A 17,698-nucleotide genomic window follows, 5' to 3' on the forward strand; every position below is an offset into this window, starting at 1 on the left:
TTTAAATAAAGTCTAGGATATACATCAGAAAAAAATTTTTAATTAAATTAGCACTAAGCCCTTTCCTGTACTAATGCAATTCACTTTGTTTCTTTTCATCCTTTAGGTGCCATTCTCCAACTGTAGCAGAGATTGCCTGGCAGGAACCAGGAAAGGAATCATTGAAGGGGAGCCCACCTGTTGCTTTGAATGTGTGGAATGTCCTGATGGCGAGTACAGTGATGAAACAGGTAAGAGAAAGAAGGTTGTCCTACATGATGAAACGTTTAGCCTTGGGGACCAACATGAGTAAATGAAGCCTATTTTGACTTCATTTGGTTTTGGTTTTCTTTCTTCAACTAAGAACTCTTTAGCTGTGTAAACATTCTTCATCTATCTACCTCACTAATTTACAACCTTAGAGAATTGTCTAGGGTCACTTGAAAGTTGTAACTGGCATGTTCTCAACATTAGAATTTGCTCCAGGTCTTCCTGGCTCTTAAGGCCAGCCTGCTCTGCATCTACTATCCCTAGCTGCCTCTTTGGTAGAACAGAATTGTATTCTGATTCATTGATTCACTAAATACTTATTAAGTGACTATTGTATATATTGATGAATGAATGAATAAAAAGTCATTTATCAAGCACTTAATATGTCTATCAAGTTTCATGATGGCATGCTTGCATGAGTTCTGGATAATGGATGATGCTCTCATGTTTTCCCAGTCACCAATGGAGTGAACAGGGCTCCTATGCTTTTATCATGTTGTTTTCAGTGATGTTGTTAGATAGCATGATAAAAAATTTAATTTGAAAATGCTACAAGTCAAAATGAAAGTGAAGGGAGAGTTGGCACATGACTTTTGTTTGCATATGTTTGTACACTCAATGTAGTTTCTAAAGCTGAAATCCAAAAGGGAATTGATTGATTGATTCTCTGCCATTTGTGCTTTTTTCAACCTGACAATTAACACTAAAAAAATAGGTTTTTCCACCAGCCAAAAGCACATCATCCATATGTGGAGCCATCAGATATGGCAAATGAGAATTTTGAATGTTGTAGATAAGTTCACTTATTTTGGCAGTATATTTTCCAAGGATGAACACAAAGATGATGACGTTGATACGTGCCAGAGCTAGTTCAATGTTTGGAAAGCTCTGAAGGTAAATGTGGAAGTGAAGAGGTATTAGACTGATAATCTAACAGAAGGGCTCCAGAGCCATTGTGCTAACCTCCTTTTTGTATGCCTCTGAAACCTGGACAATCTACCAGCAGCTTGGCAAGGAACTGAATTATTTCCATTTGAATCGTCTTAGGAAGATTTTGAAGATCACCTGGTACGATAAAGTACTGGACACTGAGATCCTTTCTTGAAGTGAATTGCCAAACATTCAAACTCTACTTTAGGGAGCTGAAGAATATTGGAGAACATTTGTAAGAACTTTTATAATGAAGAACTCCAATGGATTGGCCATGTTGATATTGCAAACATACATATTTGCCTCAAAAATATTTTAGAGAACTCACACAAGACAAGTGTTCTCATGGAGGTCAGAAGAAGTGATTTACTCTCAAGGTCTCTTTGAAGCACTTTGGAATCAATCATGAGATATGGGAAACACTGGTACAGGGCTGCCAAGAATGGCATGCCTACAGCAAAGAGGGCACTGAACTTTATAAACAAAACAGAATTGAAGTAGCTCAAAAGAAAAACAAGATTCACAAATTTAGACATCTCCACTCCAAATGTTCATATGGACTATTTGTGCCTAACTTGTGATAGAGCCTTACAAGCTTGTATTGGTCTGATCAGCCATATTTGGGCACTCTTGATCCCACCATAGTGATGTTAATTTGGTCCTCTGAACACAAAGAACAATCAGCCAATATGTCCCAGGCACTGCATTAAGCCCTGAGTGTAGAAGCACAAAAAGCAATGGGTATCCCTGTCCTAAAAGAGCTTCCATTCCAAAAGAAGAAGACAAAACAAACATGTGACCAGGGATGATGTTATGGTCAGTAAACCAGCCTCAGGTATGGTAAATAGAGTCAAAAAGCAATTGACTGACAAGGGCTCTCCAGGATTAGTAGCGTGGGTTTGTTTATTATTCCCAGAGCTAGAGGAAGGAAAGCAGGAAGAAATATGTTCAGAGACATGAAAACTTAGTGAGTTTTTTTAAGGCCAATTTTCTTCTCAGTTTAATTTCTTGTAAATTTTAGTTACATTATTATGAATTTGACTGGTTAGAATTATCAGTATAGTCCTCTGAAATCTACTTCTCCAGTATATAGCCAAGGTTGCTCTCATTATAGTATTATGAGTTCATAACTTTAGAGGTGGAAGGTACCTTAGAGGTCACTGAATCTAAGCCTCTCATTTTTAACAGATGAAGATACTGAGGACCAAAGAGGTTACCTAGCTTACATACAGCTAGTAAGTATGATGCAGCATTTGAAATCAGGTATTCCTGTTTCTAAGTCCCCGTAAACCCCCAGTAAATTAGTTGTCTTGAGTTATCTCACTTGTCACTGACTTGGATTTAGGAAAGTCTTTTCATTCTTTTACAGATATTCTTCCCTATCTGGATTCCAAAACTTTTGGATTTAGGTCACCCCACCTTTTTGCTAGAGATCTGCTATGCTTGGCCCTCTCAGAAATTGTTTGTTTTCTATTACCTTGTTTCCATTATGCCTAGTACAGTAAACTAGATCCAGTTTGGCTGATATTTTTTTTCCACATATGACTTGTGGCTATATGACCTGAGAAGACTTTTCTGAACTCTTTGCTCCATGACTACTTTCACCAAGACTATCAAGTTTTATAATTGTAAGCCAGTACCCTTATGTGAGTCCATCCTATTTCCCCACCTTTGACTAGGTTAAGCCAAAAGATCAACCCAAGTAGAAGTTAGAGACTATTTTCTTATTCTTTTTTTTAGGTTGTTTTTTTGCAAGGCAATGGGGTTAAGTAGCTTGCCCAAGGCCACACAGCTAGTTAATTATTATGTGTCTGAGGCCAAATTTGAACTCAGGTACTCCTGACTCTAGGGCCAGTGCTCTATCCACTGTGCCACCTAGCCACCCCCTATTTTATTATTCTTACCTAGAAATCCAGTCATTTTTCATACTTCAAAGTGAAGAATCACTTGGCTCAATTGGACCTTTAATCCCTAGGACATGAGTCCTAAAGACAACATGTGGTTATAATAATTACAAGGATGAAAATGGCATAGATAGGTAGATAACATTAGTAACATCACCAAGTGACTCTCTTCCTCTAGTAATCAAGGAGAATGTCATACCAACCTGGGTGATACAGCTCAGCTTTCATTTCAGTTCAACATTTATTAAGTGCTTGTTATGAACTCCAGTAGGTGCTACCAAAATAGACAGATTTTGAGTCCCCAAAGACCAACAAATCTAAGACGGGAGAAATTCATCACCAGAATGTTGATCACATGATGGTTTTTCTGTTAAGGTGGGGCCACAGAAACCCCATGAACCATGTACTAAGTTTAACCAAGTAGTAATGTAAATAATATGGATTACATTCTGCATTGGTGGTATCATCAGTCTTTAGAAGTGTTGAAGTAGGGGAGGAGCCAAGATGGCAGCAGGAGAAGAGCCTCTCCTAAGTGCTCTCTCCAAAATATTTCAAAAATCTTAAAATTACGACTCTAACTAAATTTTCGAGAGACAGAACCCACAGAAAGATCCAATGAAGCAATTCTTCACCCAAGGTAACCTGGAAAATAGTGGGAAAACTCTGTTCCACGGGGTTAGAGGAGCAACCCCACTAGAGTAAAGAAACTTCAGTGTCCCAAGAACAGCCCCAGGACACTTGGGAGCTATGGCTCCCGGCAGCAGAAGCAATTTCCTGACCTGCACCCTAGGGAGAACCAAACACCCACTTGGAAGATCAACAGGGAGACCTCTGCCAGAGTGAGTGCAAAGCCCAGGCCTTGAGCACAGTCACAGCAATCAGTGCACTCAGCCTGGGCACAGCACTTAGTGGGGCCAGCAGTCCAGATCCAAGAAACAGAAGCAAGTCCTACAGAGTCAGCAAGCAGGAGCCTCTAGGCAGCTGCATCCTAAGTGCTCTGCCTGAAGGTAAGGGAGAGGAGGGAGACTTCTGAGATCTGTCCTCTGTCCCTGGAACAGGACTCTGGGTCTCTGACCACATTTAGATCCTGATCACAATCTAGGCCCCCCATAGAACATGGACCTCCCTGCCTCAGTCCTGTGGCAGAGGGGTGTGCTTGTGGTCATTCATGGACCAGGAGAGCAGTCAGAGCCTCACACACTGAGGTCCTTGTGGGAGTGTCCCAATTAAACTCAGAAGCTCAGGAAGCACCCCAAAACCAGGCACAGGTTGGGGAAATGAATAAGCAGGGGAAAAAAAGGAATCTGACCATTGACAAATACTTTGTTTATGATCACAAGGAGGATCAAAATACTCATTCTGAAGATGAGGAAGTACGAGCTTCTGCATCTAAAGACTCCAAGAAAAATGGGAGCTGGGCTCAGGCTATGACAGAGCTCAAAAAGATTTTGTAATTCAAGTAAGGGAGATAGAAAGAAAAATGGGAAAAGGAATGAGAGAGATTCAGGAAAAACATTAAAACGAAGTCATCAGTTTAGTCAAGGAGATTCAAAAAATGCTGAAGAAAATAATGTTAAAAACCAACTTAAGTCAAATTGGATAAAACAGTTCAAAAAGTTATTGAGGAGCAGAATGCTTTAAAAATCAGAATTGGCCAGATGGAAAAGGAGATAAGAAAGCTCTCTGAGGAAAACAAATCCTTCAGATGTAGAATGAAGCTAAAGGAAACTGATAACTTTATGGGAAGTCAAGACACAATACTTCAACACCAAAAGAATGAAAAATCAGAAGAAAATGTGAAACATCTCACTGAAAAAAAAACAACTGATCTGGAAAACAGATTCAGGAAAGATAATTTAAAAATTATTGGGATACCTGAAAGTCACAATCAGGAAAAGAGCCTGACCTCATTTTTAAAGAAATCCTACAGGAAAATTGCCCTGATGTCCTAGAAGCAGAGGGTAAAATAGAAATTGAGAGAATCCACCAATCTCCCCTGGAAAGAGATCCAAAACAAAAAACAACAACAACAACAACAACCCTCCCAGGAATATTATAAACAAGTTCCAGAACTCCCAAGTCAAAGAGAAAATATTACAAGCAGCCAGAAGGATCAATTCAAATATCGTGGAGCTGCAGTCAGGATCACACAGGACTCAGCAGCAACTACATTAAGGGCTCAAAGGGCTTGGAATATAATATTCCAGAAGGCAAAAGAGCTTGGAATGCAACCGAGAATAAACTACCCAGCAAACTAAACATCCTATTCCAGGAGAAAAGATGGACTTTCAATGAACCAGGGGAATTTCAGTTCTTCCTTGTTGAAACAACCAGAGCTGAACAGAAAGTCTGACCTTCAAGTACAGGATTCAGGTGAAGCTTAGGGAGTGGAGGAGAAGGGTAAATTATGAGGGACTTAATGATGATGAATTGCATGTATTCCTGCATGGAAAGATGATACTTACAATACTCATATGAACCTTCTCATTTAATAGAGCAGGTAGAAGGAGCTTTTATAGATGAAGCACAGGAGAGAGCTGAATTTGAAGATATAATATATTATATATGGAGTCAATGGTTAAAAAGGAAATGCACTGGGAGTAAGAGAAAGGAGAAGTGGAATAGTCTAAGATATTTCATATAAAAGATATTTTTTTTTGCAATGAGCTTTTGCAATGATATGGCGGGGGAAGGCAAGGGGAAATGAGGGAACCTTCACTCTCATCAGAAATGGCTCAGAGAGGAAATAGCATACACACTCAAAAGGGTATAGACATCTAGAGTAAAAAAGAGAGAAGGGGGATGGGGGAAGGGGGGATATGGATGATAGAGGAGAGGGTAGATCATAGGAGAGAATAGTCAAATATAACACATTTTTTTTTTACTTTTTGCAAGGTGCTGGGATTGGGTGGCCCATCCAGGACTACAGGGCCCAGTGGTTGCTGGAATTCTGGGGTGGTATGTGGCTTGGGGCCTCTTGGCCCCAGGGCTGGTGCTCTGTCTGCTGCACCACTCAATTACCCTACAGTACATTTTAGAAGAGAGACAGAGTGAAAGGAGAGAGAAAATATAATAGATGGTAGTGGGGAGGAATGGATGGAGGGAATTACAATCAGCAACAGCAACTGTGGAAAAATATGAAAGTAACTTCTGTGATGGACTTATGATAAAGAATGTGATCCACCTGAGACAGAGCTGGTGGTATCAGAACACAGACTGAAACATTTTTTCTCTTTCTTTTACTTTATTTCTTGTGAGGTTCTATATTTTTCTGGGGGAGGGGGTATTATGTTTACTCTTAAACAAGAATATTTTAGTAATGTATAAAGTCATATTGACAACAACAACAACAAAAGAAACCAGAAGGGATTGGAATTCAGGGAAGCATGGAAAGATCTGCATGAACTGATGCTGAGCAAGATGAGCAGAACCAAAAAAAAAAACATTGTACACCCCAACAGCAACAGAGGTTGATCATCCTCCTTGATGGACTTGCTCATTCCATCAGTGCAACAATTAGGGACAATTTTGGGCTATTTGTGATGGAGAATACGATCTGTATCCAGAGAAAGAATTGTGGAGTTTGAACAAAGACCAAAGACTATTACCTTCAATTTAGGGAGAAAAAAACCCCCATTATCTTATTATGTAATTTTGATATCTCTTGTACTTTATTTTTCTTCCTTAAGGATATGATTTCTCTCTCATCACATTCAACATAGATCAATGCATACCATGGAAACAATGTAAAGACTAACAGAGTACTTTTGGTGGGGGGGGGAGGGGGGAGCAAGAATAGGGGTAAATTTGTAAAACTCAAAATAAATAAAATCTTTCATTAAAAAAAAAAGAAGTGTTGAAGTAAGAATCACAAGGCATGGTTTGAAAAAGATTTCATAAGCCAGATAAAAATTTTAGTAATTGTTTTTAAGAAGGCAATAAGGTTAAGTGACTTGCCCAAGGTCACACAGCTAGGTAATTATTAAGTGTTTGAGGTCAAATTTGAACTCAGGTCCTTTTGACTCCAGGGCCAATGCTCTATCCACTGCACCACCTAGCTGCCTCCCAGTAAATTTATTTTTAACTGAAGACCTGGTTTCAAATCCTGCTTCAGAACATTTATTATTTGTGTCACCATGGGCAAATCACTTAATCTCTCTGGGCTTCTGATTCCTCATCTGTCTAGATAGATAACACTAATAATATAATTTCAACTTGATGCCTTTCCAATATTCTTTTCAGCTCTAAATCTGTAAATTTATAATAAAAGTTTGTATTAAAGTACTGAAGCAATAAAATAAAGAAGAGATCAGATTATAGTAGAAATTGTTCCTGGTTCATTCTGATTATTTATAAAACAGAAATAAAGAAATAAGAGAGACAGAGCCAAGATGACTGACTAGCAAGAAAGTATATAGTGCACAACCTCAAAAAAAAGAAATCCCAAAACTTCACATATATTTAGAAAATCTTTTTTTTAAGGTTTTTGCAAGGCAATGGGGTTAAGTGGCTTGCCCAAGGCCACACAGCTAGGTAATTAAGTGTCTGAGGCCGGATTTGAACTCAAGTACTCCTGACTCGAGGGCTGGTGCTCTATCCACTGCGCCACCTAGCCACTCCTAGAAAATCTTGATGAAAAAAATTCAGAAAGTCACTGGAATATTTTTTTCCTGACCAGATTGGCATTTAGAGACAGACTGTAGACCCTGTTGATGGTTTTGGCTAGGTACAAACTGCCCAGGAACACTCTAGTGCCCAGGGAGAGGCTGTGATTAGGGACAAAAAGTGGTCTCAAATCCATACCAGGGCACTGTGGGGGTGAGAGAACAGGTGTTACCTGTTTACCTGACTTCCACTATCCAGTTGCAAGTTACAGATCCAGGGTGACCTGAGAAATGTACCTTCCCCACAGAATAATATTCCTAGAAAGGAATACTCTGAGTGGTATACAAAGAAAGAAAGTTCAGGAGCCACAAGCAATGTGGCTCAAATCCCAAGAGCAGAAGAGGATCTTCGTTCCAGTATCAGGACAATTTGATAACTTCAAAGCTATTTAAGTTACAAAATGTTACATAGCTACAAAGAAGGAATCCAAGTATGTCACTCTGTAGCAGTATAGCTTCTCAGATCATTCATAGGTTAGAGGACAGCTCTAATTTTTTGTTTGTTTATTTGTTTGTTTTGCAAGACAATGGGATTAAGTGGCTTGCCCAAGGCCACACAGCTAGGTAATTATTAAGTGTCTGAGGTCAGATTTGAACTCAGGCAGTGCTGATTCCAGGGCCAGTGTTCTATCCTGTGCCACCTAGCCGCCCCAACAGCTGTAATTTTTTTCAGACCTAAATCCAAGTCAGAAACTTGCAGGATATGGACAAAGGAGAAAGAGCCAGACTTTGACTTTCAGAGTATTGAAAGCTTACAGGTCCCCAGTTTGTACCTGAGATCCTGGAATAACACAACTCTCAATACTCCAAGAAAATAGCAACAGAATCAACCCCAAACTTCCCTTCAGAAATGTAGCAGCATCCAGTGTTAAAATCAAGTTTAAAGTGAGAAAATAGGTTGGGAAAAATGAGTAAATAAAAAAGAACCCCCCTCCCCCATAAAAAGCTATCAATGGTGGAAAGGAAACTTAAGACACAGAGAAGAGAGTGACTTCTAAACATCTGCAAGCAGAGCCATAAAGAAAAAATGAGAACTCGGGCTCAAATTTAACTTGAACTCTTAAAAGTGATAAAGCAAGAGTTTTTTAAAAAATTAAAAAATTCCACCTAAGTGATCAAGGGGCAGTTAGGTGGTGCAGTGGATAGAGCACTGGCCCTGGACTCAGGAGGACCTGAGTTCAAATTTGACCTCATACACTTAATAATTACCTAGCTGTGTGATCTTGGGCAAATCACTTAACCCCACTGCCTTGTTAAAAAAAAATAAAATAAAACAAACAAAAAAGAAACTGAGTCAGAGCCCTTAATAAAGGGCCTTGATAACTCAAACATGGTACAATTTCATTGGTTGACATATGACTCATATTCTTGAATAAGCTAGAATGAGCAAAAAATAAACCTCAGCAGGGTCACAAGTTAGGCATGGTTAAAATATTTATACTGACTAAGTGGTCATAAGACAGATGGCTACTCCCAACTGGAGAAGGTACAACTGGGCTACTCCAATGATTGGATAAGAGGTACAGCTAAATATCTATTTCAAGAACAAATTGGGGGTGTCCTTCAGTATCAGATCATGAAAAGGAACTTTTCATACCATGTTATCACCCATTACATGGAGAAGGGATTTTCTGTACGATGCTATCATCTAAACATAGTTTGAGTATGGAATTTGAGCAAAACTCAGTGAAGATATCTGGTGTCAGCTCTTGCAATTTAACAAGCAAGTAGTAATGAAAGTTTAGCCCTATTACAGATATTTCTATATTCCCATGTAAATTATACAAAGAATAGATTGATATATATATATATATGTACTAATGCTTTATTGCTAGATTAAATGTTTTACTAAGTGAATAAGTATTCTTGCTTACTGATAATCACTTGTAAAATCATAATTGATTAGAATATAATCAATTGACTACTCAATGGACTAATTAGACTGATTAGAATTTAACTTATTGAATCAACTGTAAATCAATTTCCTCATTATTAAAATATTTTTAGGGGCGGCTAGGTGGCATAGTGGAGTCAGGAGTACCTGGGTTCAAATCTAGTCTCAGACACTTAATAATTACCTAGCTCTGTGGCCTTGGGCAAGTCACTTAACCCCATTTGCCTTGCAAAAACCTAAAAAAAAATTTTTAGTATTAAAATGAGAGCTAGAGAGGAAAAATGGAAAGGAAATGAGAGCTATCAAATAAAGAATTGAAGAAGGAATAATAGCTTGATACAAGAGATACAAAACCTTGCCCAAGTCACAAAATCCTTGAAATTTCAAATCTTCTATTTGAATGACTCCATGGGAAATATTTAAAAACAAATTCAAATGACTGAAAATGGAAGAAAATATAAAATATTTCATAAGAAAAAACTAGTCTGGAAAACAGATTGAAGAGAAAAATTAAGGATGATTCAACACTGAAATGTCATGATAAAAAAAATAGTTGATATCCTATTTCAAGAAATCTTAAAGAAATACTGCCCAGATGTCTTAGAAGTAAAGGGTAAATGGAAATTAGAAAGAGTAACTGATCACCTCTTAATGAAGTGAAAACTTCTAGTGATTTCATAGCCAAAGTCTAGAGATTAAAGGGCAAAGAAAAAATTATTGCAAGCAACATGCAAGAATTCAAGTACTGAGGAACCTTAATAAGAATTATATATAATTTAGCAGCCACCACTATAAAGGCGCAGAGAACTTGGAATGCAATACTGCAGAAGCCAAAAATATATAGGCTTATGGTCAAGAACAATCTCCCCCATAAAACTAAGGATAAAGCTACAGTGGGGAAAAATTGGGCAGCAAGGTGGTGCAGTGGATAGAGCACTGCCCTTGGACTTGAGGATAATTCAAATCCAGCCTCAGACACTGGACTCTTATTATCTGTATGATCTTGGGAACTCACCTCACCCTGATTGCCTCGCATCCAGGGCCTTCTCCAGTTATCCTTATTCATATATGGCTATTAGATCCAGATGGCTCTAAAGGAGAAAGTTATTTAGCACAGCACCTGTCCCTTACTCAAATCCAATTCGTGTGCTTATCATGACATCACCTCCTTGATGTTGTGGTCTTCATCAAAAATGAAGGACAAGGGGCGGCTAGGTGGCGGAGTGGAGAAAGCACCGGCTTTGGAGTCAGGAGTACCTGGGTTCAAATCTGGTCTCAGACACTTAATAATTACCTAGCTGTGTGGCCTTGGGCAAGCCACTTAACCCCATTTGCCTTGCAAAAACCTAAAAAAAAAATGAAGGACAAAAACAGTAAAGGGAAAATGAATCTTTAAATGAAATAGAGAATTCCCAAGTATTCTTGATGGAAAGTCCAGAGTTGCATTAAAATTTTAAAGTTCAAACACATAAACAATCAAAAGGGACAAAACAAAGAAATTAGTTACTTTCAAATTTTAGGAAATAATATATATGTTCACTCTAAACCTTATCCTCATCAGGCGTCATAGAGGGAATCTAATTAGACAAAAGGTCTGCAAGTGATTCTAGTACATTTTGTTGATCTTAAGGGAGGAATGGAAAAAAAAGGGAAGAAGAATGCTTTGGGGGAAGGGGGTTGAGGAAAGAAAGTAAGAAGAAAATATCTCATATAATCAGAATGTTCATATGGACATCAATACAAACAAGGAGGAAGATGGTGGGGTGTTGCAGTTGACACTTCACTCACTTGAACTGGTAAAAGAAAAGAAAAATACAGGCATGTGGGGCAGCTAGGGGGTGCAGTGAATAGAGCACCAGCCCAGAAGTCAGGAGGACCTGATTTCAAATTCAATCTCAAGTCACTTAATACTTACTTAGTGGTGTGACTTGGACAAGCCACTTAACCCCATTGCCTTGCAAAATCCAAAAGAAAGAAAGGAAGGAAGGAAGGAAGGAAGGAAGGAAGGAAGGAAGGAAGGAAGGAAGGAAGGAAGGAAGGAAGGAAGGAAGGAAGGAAGGAAGGAAGGAAGGAAAGTAAGGAGGGAACGGAAGAAAGAAAGAAAGACAGAAAAAAAGAAAGGAAGGAAGGAAGAAATGATGAAGGAAATGATTTCAGAGAAAGCTCAGAAGACCTGTAGGAACAGTTACAGATTGAAGTCAAGAGAACCAAGAGAACATTTTATACAATGACAATAATTCAGTAAAGACTACAAACTAAAAGAATTTGAAACTCTGATCATCATAATGATTTTTTTGAACATAGTCAATTTGGAAAATGTGTTTTAGTTTATTATACATGCTTGTAACAGAGGTTTTGTTTTTTCTTTTGTTCTCAATTGGGGGAGGTATTGGTATATAAGGTTGAGGCGGCAGATTTTTGCTGAATGAAAAAAAGAAAATATAATTTTAAAATGTGCATTACAAAGAAAATAAGCTAGAGGAGCTGAAACAGAAAAGCAAAAGATAAGATTATGCCCTAATTTGGATAACAATACTTCCTAAAAGAGTTATGGTGGGGCAATGAGATACAATATGGTTCTGTCATTTTAGTTTTGTATTTTCCCCTCACACTTACATTTCTATGGTATGGTCAGTGGCAATGAGTAGAAATAAAAATTTCCACATTTTCTAGTTTCACCTGCAAATTCTCTGATCAGAGGCAGATATATATCCCTGTTCTCAACAATCCTCCTCTCAAAATTCTAAGACCATTGATAGCTGGGATTTTTTTTCCATTCTCCATCAGAAGAAAATTCTAGGATTCTCTGCCCTCAAACACTTGTAGAAATTACAGTCCAGGTTAGTAGCAGGAGAAAAGTAAATCACTCCTTTAGGAAGTAATTTGGTCTGGTTGAAAGAGCATTACTCCTGGAGACAGAGGATCTCAATTCAAGACTACATCCAACACCAGATGTATGACCATTTTTCTCATCTGTAAACCGTGGAGATTGGACTAGATGGCTTCCAAAATCCCTTTGATCTGTATATCTATCCTAAGTGACTCCTGGCCTTGGAGTTAGGGAGATCTGAGTCTATGTCCTGTTTCAGACACTTAACTAGTTGCGTGACCCTAGTCAAGTCACTTAACTTCTGTTAACTTTTCTTCCTTATCTGTAAAATGAGGAAGTTAGTCTTAAAGGTTTTTAAAGTTTTTTCCAATTCTAAATCTGTGATTCTGTGATTGACTGATTAACCTCTTGGTACTTCAATTTCCTCATTTGTTAAATAAGAGGATTGGAGCTTCCTTCTGGCTCCAACATCCATTTCATCCAGTTTTCCAGGCATCATAGTATGGGTCAATCACTCTCTTTCCAAGAACTTACTAGCTAGTTTCTGGAGACCCTCACAAGGCCTAGTTTCCTTTAATAAAACTCAGGTGCTACTCCCCAATACTTCATGTTAGAGGGCAGTTTCTGTCCAGTAAAGCTGTGTCTTCCGTGCGGCAAATTCATTCTAATCAATTGCTTTTTACAGATGCAAGTGCTTGCGACAAATGTCCTGATGATTCCTGGTCCAATGAAAATCACACTTCTTGCATCGCGAAGCAGATCGAATTTCTTTCTTGGACAGAACCATTCGGAATTGCCCTCACCCTTTTTGCAGTTCTGGGCATCTTCCTAACATCTTTTGTTCTCGGAGTCTTCATCAAGTTCCGAAACACGCCCATCGTCAAGGCAACCAACCGGGAACTCTCCTACCTCCTTCTCTTTTCTTTGATTTGCTGTTTCTCCAGCTCCTTGTTCTTCATCGGGGAGCCCCAGGACTGGACGTGTTGCCTGCGCCAGCCAGCCTTTGGGATCAGCTTTGTCTTATGCATCTCCTGCATCCTGGTGAAAACCAATCGGATCCTTTTGGTATTTGAGGCTAAGATCCCCACCAGCCTCCACCGCAAGTGGTGGGGCCTCAACCTCCAGTTTCTCCTCGTCTTCCTCTGCACATTCATGCAGATTGTCATCTGCGTCATTTGGCTCTACAACGCTCCCCCTTCTAGCTACCGAAACTACGAGCTGGAAGATGAAATCATCTTTGTCACCTGTCACGAAGGCTCCCTCATGGCTCTGGGCTTCCTGATCGGCTACACCTGCCTTCTGGCTGCCATCTGTTTCTTCTTTGCCTTCAAGTCCAGGAAGTTGCCCGAGAACTTCAACGAAGCCAAGTTCATCACCTTCAGCATGCTCATCTTCTTCATCGTCTGGATCTCCTTCATCCCGGCCTACGCCAGCACCAAAGGCAAGTTCGTCTCGGCGGTGGAGGTGATCGCCATCCTGGCGGCCAGCTTCGGGCTGCTGGCCTGCATCTTCTTCAACAAGGTCTACATCATCCTCTTCAAGCCCTCTCGGAATACCATCGAGGAGGTGCGCTGCAGCACGGCGGCCCACGCCTTCAAGGTGGCGGCCCGGGCCACCTTGCGCCGCAGCAACGTCTCCAGAAAGCGGTCCGACAGCCTCGGGGGCTCCACCGGCTCCACCCCGTCCTCTTCCATGAGCAGCAAGAGCAACTCGGAGGACCCCTTCCCGCCGCCCGAGCGGGAGAAGGGGCAGCAGCAGCCGCCGCCGCAGCAGCAGCCCCTGACGCCTGAGCAGCAGCGGCCCCAGCAGCAGCAGCACCGCTGCAAGCAGAAGGTCATCTTCGGCAGTGGGACGGTCACCTTCTCTCTGAGCTTCGATGAACCGCAGAAGAACGCCACGGCCCACAAGGTAGCCAAGCAGCAGAACTCCCTGGAGGCCCAGAACAGCGGTGACAGCCTGGCACGACGCCAAGCCTTACTGCCCCTTCAGAGCAGCGAAGCTGCATCAGCACTGGACAGCGGGGACTTGAGCTCAAATGAGTCGGTGGTAGGGGACAGCCAGCCAGAGACAGAGATCCCGGAAGAAATGTCCCCCGCCCTGGTGGTGTCTAACTCAAGGGGTTTTATCATCAGCGGAGGGGGCAGTGCCATCACAGAAAAGAAACTCCATTCCTAAAGTGAAAGAGTCCCACAGAGGAATCACAAAAAAGACCTCATTCGTGGACAAAATCTATTGTTGGAGAAAAACCGTTGGGCATTGTTGTCCATAGATATCACCATCTTCTGGTGTGTAAGGAGAACCAAGTAGATATAAGACACTCATCTCTTTAGAGTCTCCAACTTGGGTTGAATCCTTTAAGTTGCAGGGGCTGCCAACTAAAAAAATAAATGAAGTCATGCTCTTTTGGGGGGAGGTTTAGTCAGAGCAATGAAACTGCTTTTTTAATGCTGCTTGGTATGAAGGAGGAAGTTCCCTCTCTTTTAGAGCTGCTTGGGGCAGTAGCAAGCAGAATCACTCACTTGAGTAACACTTGAGATCTAGTGGATGACTTACCCCTTGCAGGAGATTCTTATTCCAACACAATTTGGCCCAGCTGGCCTTTGAGGTCTCTTTCAGCTCTGGAGACTCTTTGGACTCTGGGATATATATATAGTCCTGCCTCTTTTGAAAACCAGTTGTTTTTCTTCTACTTTAAGCCATCATAGTGTCAACAGGAGATAACCAACAAAGAATTGAAATTCCTCCTCCTCCTCTGTGTTTGTTTGTGTCTCTGTGTGTGTGTGTGTGTGTGTGTGTGTGTGTGTGTATTCCTGTGGGTGGGTGTATTAAATGACATAGGGTAAGTATCTGTCCTGGGAGAAAAGTGACAGCCTAAGATGGCTCAGCAAGAACCTGCCTATGAATTCACAGGATTTCAAGTTAAGCATAACCCAAGGAAAATGACTGAAAGGCAGAATGCCAGTAGATAACCTGGCTATGTAAAGTATTTTCAATGTTTGAAATAAAGCACATTTGAATGCTTCTTATTTATAAAACCATAAGATACTGGATATCCTCCTCACTGCTGCTAATTTGGAAAATCTTAAATGATGGCTAATAACCCTTTGTTTCTCTGACCACTTATGTCCAGGATGACATCATGATTGGTTTAGAGAAGGAGAACCAATTCCAGGTGTAAATTCAATGAGTAGGTATTTGCTCTATATAGGTTTTGCCTTTAAAAATTGTTTCTGTTTTAATATTCTGGGGAGGGAGAAGGAACATAAAATGAACAGGATATGATTGTTAACTTGCTTACAGGATATAATATTTTTAAACTCCAGTTTTACCTTCATTTTTAAAAGTATATGCTAGTGTACACTCTTGGGAGTGGAAGAGGGATGGCCCGGCAGGTAGGATAGTATAATGGGAAACACTCTAGATTCATAGAAGCATGTACCATATGAACAGAGATCTATAATCAGAAAGTACATAAGAAGCCCTCTAGTCACACCCCCCTTATTTTATAGATGGGAGAACTGAGACTTTAACTTGCCCAAGGTCACACAGGTAGTAAATGTCTAAGGCAGGATTTTAATCATGGTCCCAGTGACTCCTAGTTCACTTCCTCTAACAGTTGTTTGACATTGGACAAATTATTTAATCAAATTAAATTCCAACTTCTTTAAGAGGCCCTTCCTAATTCTCCAGCTTCTAATGTTTTTGTGCTTCAGATTCCTTTCCTGTTCCCTCTCATTATTTTTGATGTACCTAGCTATGTACATGTTGTCTCACACATTTGAATGTATATTTCTTGAAAGCAGAAACTATTTAGGGTTTTTGTTTTTGCAGTTCTTTGTTTATCTAACACTAACCATGGTGTAAAGCACTGTGGTAGTTAAAAAAATGCATCTTGACTGATTGACCCCTTCCTAATTTTTCAGTCTTCATATAGTCATAATCTCCCCCATATACTCTTCAATTCCTTGACATTGACCTCTTGAGCTAAGGCTCTCCATATCCAGACTCTGAGTATTATCCTGCCTGGAATGCTCTCCTTCCTTGTCTTCCCCCTCCTGGTTTCCTTCAAGTCTCAGCCCAAGTCCCACCTTCTGCAAAAAACTTTTCTTAATCCTCCTTAATACTTGTGCCTTCCTCTACTGATTATCTCCAATTTATCTGTTCTATATCTTGATTGTACCTCACTGTTTGCATGTTGTCCTCCCCTTTAGACTGTAAGCTCTGTGGGAGCAGGAACTCTTTTTTGCCTTTGTACCTGCAGCACTTAGCACAGAACCTGGTGAATAATAAATAAATACTAGTTAACTGGACTGATTAATTCCTCAGTTTCTCACTGGTAAAAGAAGGGTAATGATTACATTTTCTACTTTACAGAGTTATAGGGAGGAGTCAGTGCTGAACAACAGTAAAGCACCTTCTAAATGTGAGCTTTTATTGTCAAGATATTCTTTCCACATCTTTTCCAAAGACAAGTTTATTCCTGGACAAGAAAAGAGTGAATTTCTAGCTCTACACCTAACTAGCAGTGTGATTTTAAACACATCACTTCTACTCTCTGAAATTCCATTTCTTCATATTTAATTTGAGGGTTTGAACTTCCTTTTAAGGTCCCTTTCAGTCTTAAATACTGTGATTTTAAAGTGTGTGTCTAACTCTGTAATTCCCCTACTCAATAATCCCCAATAGCTCCTTTTTTCCCCCTCCAGGGTCAAATAGAAAATCATATTTGACTCCTAAATCCCTTTTAACCTTGATTCTGCCTACCTTCTCCAGTCTTCTTACACTTTACTCACTTTATGAACCATCAACATTTGCTTTCTTGATATTTCTTAAAAACAGCACTCTATCTCCCATCTTCCATCATCTCCCATCTCTCTCCCATCATCTTCCATCTCTCATCTCCTTCCCTTTTCACTTGATGTCCCTCGTGCCTGAACTCCTCTCACTCCTCACCCCTGACTTCTCGAACTTCAAAATCAGTTCAAATTCCAGCCTCTGAAAAAAAATTGACCATAACTTTACTTTATACCCTAGGTCCCTTCTCCATGATGTTACCTCCCATTTATCCTGACTATATCTTGTATATATATGTAGATATCTGCATATTATTAGGATGTGTGCCCCTTGAGAACAGAGGCTGTTTTTACCTTTCTTTGTATCTCTTGTTTTTAGTACAGTACTTTGCACATAATGAAAGCTTAATAAATGTGTGATGATCCTACAGTTA

General features: G+C 40.0%; 1 protein-coding gene across 1 annotated transcript in view; it reads left to right on the forward strand.

Moving 5' to 3' along the window:
• Positions 1-16,774, forward strand: part of CASR (calcium sensing receptor) — a 166,457-nt gene extending 149,683 nt beyond the window's left edge. Inside the window, exons 6-7 of the mRNA XM_074214645.1 lie at positions 107-230; positions 13,157-16,774. Of these exons, the coding sequence (XP_074070746.1) occupies positions 107-230; positions 13,157-14,646 (1,614 nt within the window). The 3' untranslated portion in view covers positions 14,647-16,774. The remainder of the gene's footprint in view (positions 1-106; positions 231-13,156) is intronic.
• The last annotated feature ends 924 nt before the right edge of the window (positions 16,775-17,698 follow it).

This window comes from Macrotis lagotis, chromosome 1, assembly GCF_037893015.1.
Source record: "Macrotis lagotis isolate mMagLag1 chromosome 1, bilby.v1.9.chrom.fasta, whole genome shotgun sequence".
Lineage (NCBI taxonomy): Eukaryota > Metazoa > Chordata > Mammalia > Peramelemorphia > Peramelidae > Macrotis > Macrotis lagotis.